Consider the following 10,690-nt stretch of genomic DNA (forward strand, 5'->3'; position numbering starts at 1 on the left):
CCAGAATATCTTTCTGAACCTCTCGTAAAACAAACACAGACAAGGAACTTGCGTTCTTCAAATTCCGTTACTGGGTGTTTCGTTGTCCCTTTCAACAAGCGCAAAACGTTCAGCGACAGAAGTTTTGGTACTGTTGGACCTAAACTCTGGAATGAATTGCCTCTCGAAATAAGGAACTCAGACACAATAGATGTTTTCAAAAAGAAGTTGAAAACTCATTATTTTGGAAATTACTATGCACTCTTTTAGAAACTGTGACTGTATTTTTTTAAGAGATTGAAGTAACGTGAACTGGATGATTTTATTGTGTAAATACATTCGAATTCTTACTTGATAACAAACAGCTGTCTTACCGTATCTTAATGTTCTAATATTTTATTAATCTTATCTGATGTCTGATATTTGTCGTATTTTTATGTATTTGTAAAACGCCATTGAATATGTTTTCCGTAAAAATAGGCGTTTAATCAAATAAAACAGTTTCAGTTTTTTCAGTTTCAGACTAAAATATTTTTAAAAAATGTATTTTTAGCAACTGAAAACAATATGCACATAATTTCAAGAAACTTGATCATCTTTGCGTTTAATATACAACTTTAACAAAGTGATAAACAAGACCATTAGTGCATGAACACAGAGAGACAATTTACGATTCAATGCACAGTTATGAAGTGTCAGGTGTTTAAAACTCTCTTTTTGCTTGACTTACTACGGAACAAAAAGTAGACAATATGTTAATACATATAGGAGGTATAAATAACACTGCACAAAACAACCAGGAAGCAGAAAAAATAAATTATCGTCGGTAAATCGCCTTATTTTCATTTCATTCAAACCTGTTAAAGCAGAGAAGAAGAGAGTGAGTAATAAGTAGGTAATATAAGTAACACAAACTCTTTATTAGATACGTTGAAGATTCGTGTGGAATAACGTCCTTTCTTTATGTTGGATTGGAATTAAACTTTTGGTACTCTTCGTAAAAGGTAATAGACGATTTTGGTAAGATTAGTTAGCATTTTGATCGTAAGACAATACGTTATTTATATAAAAATTAAACTTGTATTCGATTCAAGCAATTTACTTTGATTCATATTTAAGGTTTCGATGCACGACATTGTTTCCACAAAAAGAGTTTAGGTTTTTACAGCAACACGTATTGCAAAACATATACAAAGATGATATGTTTGCTTACAATATAAATGAACAAGTTAACCTATATAACTCATCAAATAATTGTCCTGTCAAACTTTGATGCATATTGATTGCTATAGCACAAAAGGTACAATTATGAAACATTTAGCGCTTACATTTCATTTCAGATTTTATGGCAATGGAATGTTCTCTTTACATTTCTGATCTTATGGATCATCTTGGTTATAGTTATGATATGATAAGATACAGGCAGCAGACGTACAGTTACTACGACAGGCTTGCACGTTCTTCTATTCATACCCGTGTTACAACCGGCGGCAAAGGCGAGGGGACTAATTTCTATTACGAAAGTGATATCGACTATATCCATATTGTGAAAGACGCTCTCTGCGCACAAAAGCCCAAAAAGCTCATCCATAAAAAGAATATATCATTGTTTAAAGTGGACATGCAAGCAACACCACCCGGATATACAAAGTTAAAACTTATAAAGTGTGATGCAGAATCATATAGAACTTCAATAATGGCATCACTGACACTAGACAACGGCGAAAGATACCTATCAAGTGATTTGTTCACGCATGAGATCAGAAAGTATGTACATGAATGGTGCCTGAGAAATGAGATCAAAACTCACCCCGCTCGTGGTCCATCCACACCAACATCGTTAGGAAACTTGAACATTGACAACGTCAGATGTTTCAGGTGTTTGTATCATAAGCATTTACAAGCATGGGCATCTAGACGACGGCCTCGAGGATGGCCTTCACGAGAACACGTGCATGATATATGCGATATTGATGGCCACATTGTTCCTGTAGGATTTAAAGGATCGCCAACCCAATATCTTGAATGGAGAATTTGTTACACATCTGCAGAACTTTATTTGATGAAAATCTTGAATGAAACACAGTTAAAGGTTTACATAATCCTAAAGAATATATCAAAATCTGTTTTAAAACCTATTTCAGACGACATTACCTCTTATATAATGAAAAATATCTTTTTATGGCAATGCGAAACATTGGGCATAGATATGTTTGCTAAACACACCTTAACGGCAAGAACTGAGGATTGTCTTAGATATCTGAAACGGTCAGTGGAGAACAATTGCCTTCCTAGTTATATGATACCTGAACGAAATCTGCTAGCTGGAAAACTAAACATAAATCAAAGAAGACAACTAATAAGTTTAATCAATGATTCACTGGAACTAGGAAATATTATCCCGTTAAGTGACATGTTACGTGCTGGCGTGAGTGTTATGTTTGATGCACCAGATGTTTTGAAAGAGTTCGGTAGGAAAAGAAAGAGGGTTGAGATGCTTGTATTAATGAAGAAACGGATTATTTTGGAAATGCAAAAAACACATGAAACGGAAACCGAGACTGAACAAATACTAATTCTATCCAAAAATAAAGATTATCTTGATACTGTTAAAGAAATTGAAATGCTTATTAATTTTGACTCTAGTGCTTTGAAACAGGAGGGAAAATTTTGTCTGGAAGTCATTGCTGCTTTGGAGGGGAGGCTGACAAAGCTGCTTTCATAATTCGATATTGTAATATTTTATACATGAATATAGAGCATGGAATCTGTGTTTATTGCTTTGGAAAAGCTTTGTTTGCTGCTAAGTTTTTTTCTTGTTACAAGTACGGGAATATTATCACGAATATGTTGCAGAGATATACAACTCTAACATTGTGTTGCTATACTTGCAGAGGATCTTTTTAAATATTGTCTTCGAAATATGTAATGATATGATATAATTGAACACACACACACACACATACACACGCGCACACACACACACACACACACACACACACACACACACACACACACACACACAAACAAGAAAAAAAAACCCAAACAAACGCAAAACAGATTAATCGGTTCCGAGTTTTTTATTTTGATTTGTTTTCTTTCTGTAGAATTTTCAGATATAATTTTCTGCTATTTTTCGTTAGGAAACAAAATTCATTATGGCATTTATTGTGCCAAATGTTAGGTCGACGTAACGTAAACCTGACAGTGTTTTAGTAATATTAACTATCCCACTGAATGATTCGGAGAGCGTAAGCATCTACGAATAATTTTGCTTTGCTTAAAGAGTTGCAATGAGTGTAAAGCCGTTCTGTTACTTCTTTTTTTTATTCTGAAATGTCTTTTATATAAAACAGCCAATAAGATGTGGTAGATCATTTTCCCAACGCCTGTACGGCGCCAAATAATACGTAAGGTGATGTCCGTACTGTTCAATATTGCCGAATTTCCATATTAGAACCACATCTAAAATTGAATTTTAAACTCTACCAATGTGAGAATAGACTAAAAATATAGCCAATCTAAATAATCATTTACCTTCTACTTTCATAAAAAATGGGAACTAAGATAACGTAAAAAGCTTATAAGTCCTTTTTATGCACTAACGTATGTTGTGTATCCCGGATACACTGCACACTTCCGTTACAGCACTACTTTGCTTTGATACTTAAGCTCTATCCTTTTAGACACTGAAGTTATTGCATTCGCAGCACTGCAAACTTCAAAGCATACACTAAGCTATGAAAAATAGTTAAATAATGTATATGGGGCATTGATTTTACATTATATGCTTGAAACGTTTTCTCTTGATTACTTTTCGCGTACTTTCAGTCGCTCAAATTCTTGCCGATCTAATAGATTGTACATATAATCTTCTGCTGAGTCTAGAATCTTGCTTACAGCGAGTAAGGTAAGTATGTTGATATTGGTATCAAGTCTCGTTTCCTCCTCGTAATTCTTGACCGGAAGTACGTTAGAGCGACGTAGTCCGAGAAGCTGTGACGCCTTCTCCACGTGCTCCTCAACAACCCAACTCTTGTATGCGAACGAAATATCTTTCTGCACGTCTTTGCATAGCTTGTCTATCTTCGTCAGTACAATCAGTTGTGGAATTTCTAAAGACAAAAGTTATCATATTTCTACATAATATGCAACTGCAAAAACATTATTTATTTTGTACAAAAAGCAGCAACAGCAACAAAAAAACACAAATTCGTATAGCGTTTTATATATAAATGCATATTATGCTAATACGCAATGTGTAATGATATATTCTGAACTTGAATAGCATAAAGATATACGTATTTAGTTAAAGTGGCAACTGAACTTTGGAAATTATTTTAGCATATTTCGGAATGTTAGAAAACTTTTTTTTCCAAGTAGTCCCGTATACAAATATATGTACAATGCGTTACGTTTATCACGAGCTTATAAACAAAAATACAATCTGTACCTCTTTGGTTCATTAAGTGTTGAAAGTTCTTCATTTTTTCTACGACTTGAGATGACACTACATCAAGCGTGGTTGCATCAAGAACAAATACAACACAATGGATTCTATTGTCTCTGGCAGGAACTTCGTCAGAGTCCTCTGCTTTTGGTGTAAGTGGGGATTTCTTATCGAACTGAAATATTAAAAAACTACACTTTTTGACTAGTTACCTTTTAATATACACATTCACTATATATTGTGTATAGAAAGAAAAAAGTGTTTATGTTCGTATAAACTACATGGGCCTAACGATATCAAGGATCGCCCTTTTAGCGTGGTTGCACGCGTAGTCTGGCGTCATTAAAAAAACACACTGACAAAATGGCGTCATTGAAAAAAAAACTCGTTTTAACACCAAAATTTCCACGGTGAATTATTGACAAACCCAACTTTTATGACGATAAAGATCAAAATTGAATCGACACGACAGTACTAATCTGATTTATTTTTTGGAAGAACTTTGAATTTCTCCAAATGACTCAGAGAAGGAGGAAGAATAATTTCAGAAACATTGTCTTTTAATAAACAGCCACAGATAACACATGAGTACATCTACTCACAAGCCCATGATCCGTATATTTCTGCTCTTTCTATCAAACTAAGGGGTCGGCATTCTCTATAGTCAAAGTGAAAGTCGTAAACATTTTGATACACGCGCTAAATAAAGCTTTCTCATCCAGCTCGTTCAAGTGGCAGGGGCCAGTTTCGCATTTGGCCCGGGTACGTTTTTTAAATAAAATAGACAGATGCACTTTAAAGACATTTATATTCAACTGGTTATTTATGATGTTTACAGAACTGAGGATTCCTGCGTAAGAGTAGTTATTGTGTAAATTAATTATGTACTTGAATCGATTTTCCTAGCTCCGTGTAGACGGCCGGGTCTAAAGTCTTACCTGAGGTAACGGAATTCAGACGAAATGGAAACCGTCATTTATCCATCCAGGTTCAGCTCAAAATAGCGGAAAAAGTAAACGGTTATGAGACACTTTTCTTCCAACCATCATTTTCGTCTGGCCACATGCTTTAAAAATATGCATATGTTTTAGGTCAGTCATTTGCAGATAATACGGTACAGGTCGCGCAAGGTGTGCATTTTGGGCCATTTTTGTCTCAAAATTTAGTGTCCTGAAACCTGCGTTTTACTCGTTTTTATCAAGAAGCAACAGAATCGGCTGGCTGAAAATATCACACAATGAAGTGCTAAGTCTATGCAATATATTCGCTCAATACTTGCCTTGAATTTATCAAATTTGGATTTTTCATGATTTTTTCGCACTGGTATCAGCGCAGATTTGTGGAATTTTCAAATTAACTGTCACTTGCCCCCATAATTGAATTCGGCCAAAATTAAATTTCGAAAAATCTCTTGATTTCGCGCGGTTTTACAAAGTTTAGAAACTCAAGATTGATATTTTAAACTTTCTGGGGACTTAAAACGCTAACTGACGGCACAACATGTTACGGTGAGGACACATCAAGGTATGAAAGTCAATATGTACAACTACGATATTTTTTTTAAATTCTACCACCATTAACAGTGTTTTAGTACCGTAAAAACATCATTTTCATTATTCTTAACCCACGTAGCGCATATTTAGCCAATCAGCTCTGCATTTCGTCAATCAGGGGGATGCTTGGAGGGTGGGGACCCCATGATATAGGCAAATAGGGGGTGGGGGCATATTATTTTCGCAAAATGATGCGAAAATGACTTTATATCATTCTTAATGACGGAATACGTTAAATTACGCCAGAAAAGGATAAAAACGGACGTATTTTATATTCTTTGTCTCGTAGCGACAAATTGTAAATTTTGGCTCATTTTGCGCGGGAGGGGTGGGCAAGTTTAGACGCTAATATACAGACATCTTTTCATGCTACTAAAATTATTTTTGTCTGGTTTTATTTGCAAAAGATGTATTAAAGTTCAGAAACAGTAAAATCCGCTTTTGGTCATAAATTGAAAAATCTTAAAGTGGCAGGGGCCAGTTTCGCATTTGGCCCGGGTACGTTTTTTAAATAAAATAGACAGATGCACTTTAAAGGCATTTATATTCAACTGGTTATTTATGATGTTTATAGAACTGAGGATTCCTGCGTACGAGTAGTTATTGTATAAAATATATACTTGAATCGATTTTCCTAGCTCCGTGTAGACGGCCGGGTCTAAAGTCTTACCTGAGGTAACGGAATTCAGACGAAATGGAAACGGTCATTCATCCATCCAGGTTCAGCTCAAAATAGCGGAAAAAGTAAACGGTTATGGGACACTTTTCTTCCCACCATCATTTTTGTCTGGCCACATGCTTTAAAAATATGCATGTGTTTTAGGTCAGTCATTTGCAGATAGTACGGTACAGGTCGCACAAGGTGTGCATTTTGGGCCATTTTTGCCTCAAAATTTAGTGTCCTGAAACCTGCGTTTTACTCGTTTTTATCACAGAAGCAACAAAATCGGCAGGCTGAAAATGTTACACAATGAAGTGCTAAGTCTATGCAATATATTCGCTCAAAACTTGCCTTGAATTTTTCAAATTTTGATTTTTCATGAATTTTTCGCACTGGTATCAGCGCAGATTTGTGGAATTTTCAAATTAACTGTCCCTTGGCCCTCAGTGTGAAAATATGGTCGCATTAAATCTCCCGCACTGTGTGTACGCACGCATTGAATGTACACTATTAAAACCTATGTTAAACCTAACCCTAACCTTTAGTCAGTATATTGTACAATCAAGTCGTGCGTACATCCAAAAGTGGCGGTTGAAATATTTGTATATTTCGTTTATTGCTCTTCTGTGTATAAACATGAAATTATATGAAAATATACCCGTAATTAGATTAAAGTATGTGCTAATCTTTATCATTGTAGCTGTTTATAAACAAACCTTACCCTTGTGTAACAAGTTTTGACTTTAGGGTTCACATTCAATCAGTAAATTATGCTTGCTTTTTGGCTGTGCATGAGGCACGAAAACATACTTTAATGTTTTCCTAAACGTATTTATGATATTTGGTTAGATTTACGGGTATATAATATCTTGTAGAAGTATGCTATTTGAAACAATGCAAGAAAGAAATTCTTACTTGATAGTAATTAGGGAAGTTACCATCCAGTAGGTAACCACATTCTTCGGCATCCCAACCTGTCGATTCTTCAAGACAAGGTGTGTCACAAAACAGAAATTTGCATGACCCTCCCGATTCCACTCTCAATTTGTATGGTATATACTGTACATGAAGGAATTATAAAATGATAGTCAGATATTAGTCACCACGTTTTTTATATATGTGTAAGCAATTATCATATCAGAAGTTCCGCAGTAAGATTAAATGTATTTCATATGACTTGTCAATTTAAGTGTTACAATATAAATTTTATACATTACAGTTTTAATATAATAAACATATATTGCATTTCTCTCTGCATATACATTACAACAGGCACAAGAGCACAGTTATTTACCCTTGGTTGACAATAGTGAAGTGGTTACGCGGAAAATAGTTCCACTCTTTGATGGTGAATATTGTTCAAGTTTTGAGTGAAAGACCTCCAAAAAATGGCATAATTGAATAGAGGGGATATGAAATAGTAGGAACATGCACAATGTGATAGTATGACAATATCAGAATATGTATAACATGATTTTTGATAGGACCAGTTTTGCCTGTTTGCGACCATTTAGAGAGCATTCTTCATACGCATGCGATTTGTTTCAAGATGGTGGAAAAGGAGCTGGTCAACTCCATGTTTATTTGGCTGGTCTTTTTTCTCTTGAATAGTTCTACTGAGTGCAGGTAATTTTAGGGGGTTTAGAATTCAGGCAAAATTGCAATAGAGGTCAGTGTCTATACAGAACATATAATAAAATCAACTTTAGAATGTCTTTAATGTAGTTTTTCTTTTATACAAATCAGCCAAACCACAGTTTCGAAAAACGGTTTTAATCATAAACATTACACTTTACTTGGACCGGATGTTTTATGTTAACTGAAATATCAGATAGTTTTATAAGCAGCTATTCAATATTAAAGTCAAAATTGACGTTTTCTTTCAACTTTTGGGGATCAGGAATTTACAATATTATAAAAAAAATCAAAATTACAAAATGCAATGAAGATAATTGAAAACAAAAGTTTCATGTAACCACCTTCAGAGTTCTTTTTGTATTACATCAATGGACAGGTATTGTATTACGTTTTGAGAGAATCCGCGAAATAACTAGTTTGGAAAAAGGTGGATCAACCGTTTATTACATATAAAATACCCCAGTTGTGATGCTTTGTTCTGAGCTGCCGCTGCATGCCCTCTGTGTAATTCGGCCACGAAATATTGTGTCCATTGTGTTGTAAAAACTGGATTTTCCAGCACCAACTGAACCAATCATTGCGATTCTTGCCTCGCTAATGTTCAGATCAGGAACAGGCTTGAATGTAAGGATTCTGTCTTTAAGAATTTTTAGCTCCTGGAATATAGCTATAATTTAGACATAATATACAAGACACTAGATCAGATAATATATGTGTTTATGATGAAAAACTTTTAAAAATTAAAAACATCTCCTAAACAGTAGATCACAGTCTAGCAGTCGAGTTCACATACATATACATGTACATGTTGATCGAAAGGTATAACAGCAAATCAGATAAGAAAAGAAAACATTCGTCTTTCTATTAGATTTTACGTAAGTTACAAGCTTAAAAGCATTTCTAATGATATCAAGGTGAAAATAATAGTATACACATCAAAGTTCTATGTTACTACAACTATTTTGGTCTATATTTGAACAGAACTAGCCTTCAACATATGAACACACCGACAGCAGTGATAGATGAGTGGTCTCCATATTGACCTTGCTAAACTACTTGATAGTGGTATTATTATATTACCAGTGTTATTTAATGTTATCTGGAATGACATTGATAGTGTTATTAGCTGTATGCAATTGTTATCCAGTCGTCCGAGTCACGCCATGGTTTCCTCACTTTATTTTCGTCATCTTGAATGAAAGTTACAAAACAATGTTGCATATTTAGGGAGATAGTTATTTCAAATATAGTGAACGTTTTGTTACATACATTAACCATTGCTTTCTACAAATTTTCGCAACAAGGAAGAGAAATGCGGACAGCACGGGCATATTACAATCTGATTAAAATTCCAAACGTCGCGTTAGGGTTAGGGTTAGGGTTAGTAATTTCAGTGTTGTTATTTTTTATTCTACGAGATCATGCAGATCATGTATTCTCGTTCTAATATTTCTGATTGATCTTTCCAGTCACGTGTAGCTGACTGTATATACTTTGCAGTCACGTGTAGCTGACTGTATATACTTTGCAGTCACGTGTAGCTGTCTGTATATACTTTGCAGTCACGTGTAGCTGACTGTATATACTTTGCAGTCACGTGTAGCTGTCTGTAAATACTTTGCAGTCACGTGTAGCTGACTGTAAATACTTTGCAGTCACGTGTAGCTGACTGTAAATACTTTGCAGTCACGTGTAGCTGACTGTATATACTTTGCAGTCACGTGTAGCTGTCTGTAAATACTTTGCAGTCACGTGTAGCTGACTGTAAATACTTTGCAGTCACGTGTAGCTGACTGTAAATACTTTGCAGTCACGTGTAGCTGACTGTAAATACTTTGCAGTCACGTGTAGCTGACTGTATATACTTTGCAGTCACGTGTAGCTGTCTGTATATACTTTGCAGTCACGTGTAGCTGTCTGTAAATACTTTGCAGTCACGTGTAGCTGACTGTAAATACTTTGCAGTCACGTGTAGCTGACTGTAAATACTTTGCAGTCACGTGTAGCTGTCTGTATATACTTTGCAGTCACGTGTAGCTGACTGTAAATACTTTGCAGTCACGTGTTGCTGACTGTATATACTTTGCAGTCACGTGTAGCTGACTGTAAATACTTTGCAGTCACCTGTTGCTGACTGTATATACTTTGCAGTCACGTGTAGCTGACTGTAAATACTTTGCAGTCAACTGTAGCTGACTGTATATACTTTGCAGTCACGTGTAGCTGACTGTAAATACTTTGCAGTCACGTGTAGCTGTCTGTATATACTTTGCAGTCAAGTGTAGCTGACTGTATATAAGAACAACGGTACAATTGCGTGCATTCGTTTATAAATGGTATATCAAGTATCGTAAAGTGTATTTAGTTTAAACAGAAGTAGGAATAAAGTAAGCTTTTCTTCTTATTGTA

General features: G+C 35.1%; 2 protein-coding genes across 2 annotated transcripts; one reads left to right on the forward strand and one right to left on the reverse strand.

Moving 5' to 3' along the window:
* The first annotated feature begins 597 nt into the window (after positions 1-597).
* On the forward strand, positions 598-2,998 carry LOC123531255 (uncharacterized). Its single transcript, XM_045312062.2, has 2 exons — positions 598-983; positions 1,320-2,998. Exon 2 carries the CDS (start codon positions 1,325-1,327, stop codon positions 2,702-2,704), a length of 1,380 nt encoding a protein of 459 aa, XP_045167997.2. The 5' UTR covers positions 598-983; positions 1,320-1,324; the 3' UTR covers positions 2,705-2,998.
* A 42-nt stretch (positions 2,999-3,040) lies between these two features.
* LOC123531254 (interferon-induced protein 44-like) lies at positions 3,041-8,954 on the reverse strand. Its single transcript, XM_053517927.1, has 4 exons — positions 8,740-8,954; positions 7,559-7,702; positions 4,433-4,604; positions 3,041-4,094 (listed from the first exon to the last, which is right to left on the reverse strand). Exons 1-4 carry the CDS (start codon positions 8,857-8,859, stop codon positions 3,790-3,792), a joined length of 741 nt encoding a protein of 246 aa, XP_053373902.1. The 5' UTR covers positions 8,860-8,954; the 3' UTR covers positions 3,041-3,789.
* Positions 8,955-10,690: the final 1,736 nt, after the last annotated feature.

The sequence above is a fragment of the Mercenaria mercenaria genome, chromosome 11 (assembly GCF_021730395.1).
Source record: "Mercenaria mercenaria strain notata chromosome 11, MADL_Memer_1, whole genome shotgun sequence".
In the NCBI taxonomy this organism is placed as follows: Eukaryota; Metazoa; Mollusca; class Bivalvia; order Venerida; family Veneridae; genus Mercenaria; species Mercenaria mercenaria.

Bases quoted from the DNA above. Each gene is read 5' to 3' on its own strand.
- LOC123531255 (XM_045312062.2), top strand. From the start codon at position 1,325: ATGGCAATGGAATGTTCTCTTTACATTTCTGATCTTATGGATCATCTT.
- LOC123531254 (XM_053517927.1), bottom strand. From the start codon at position 8,859: ATGATTGGTTCAGTTGGTGCTGGAAAATCCAGTTTTTACAACACAATG. The intron at 4,605-7,558 runs GTAAGAATTTCT...TTAATATTTCAG, and splicing joins ACTTCCCTAATTACTATCAA to TTCGATAAGAAATCCCCACT. The intron at 4,095-4,432 runs GTACAGATTGTA...TTTTGTCTTTAG, and splicing joins ACACTTAATGAACCAAAGAG to AAATTCCACAACTGATTGTA.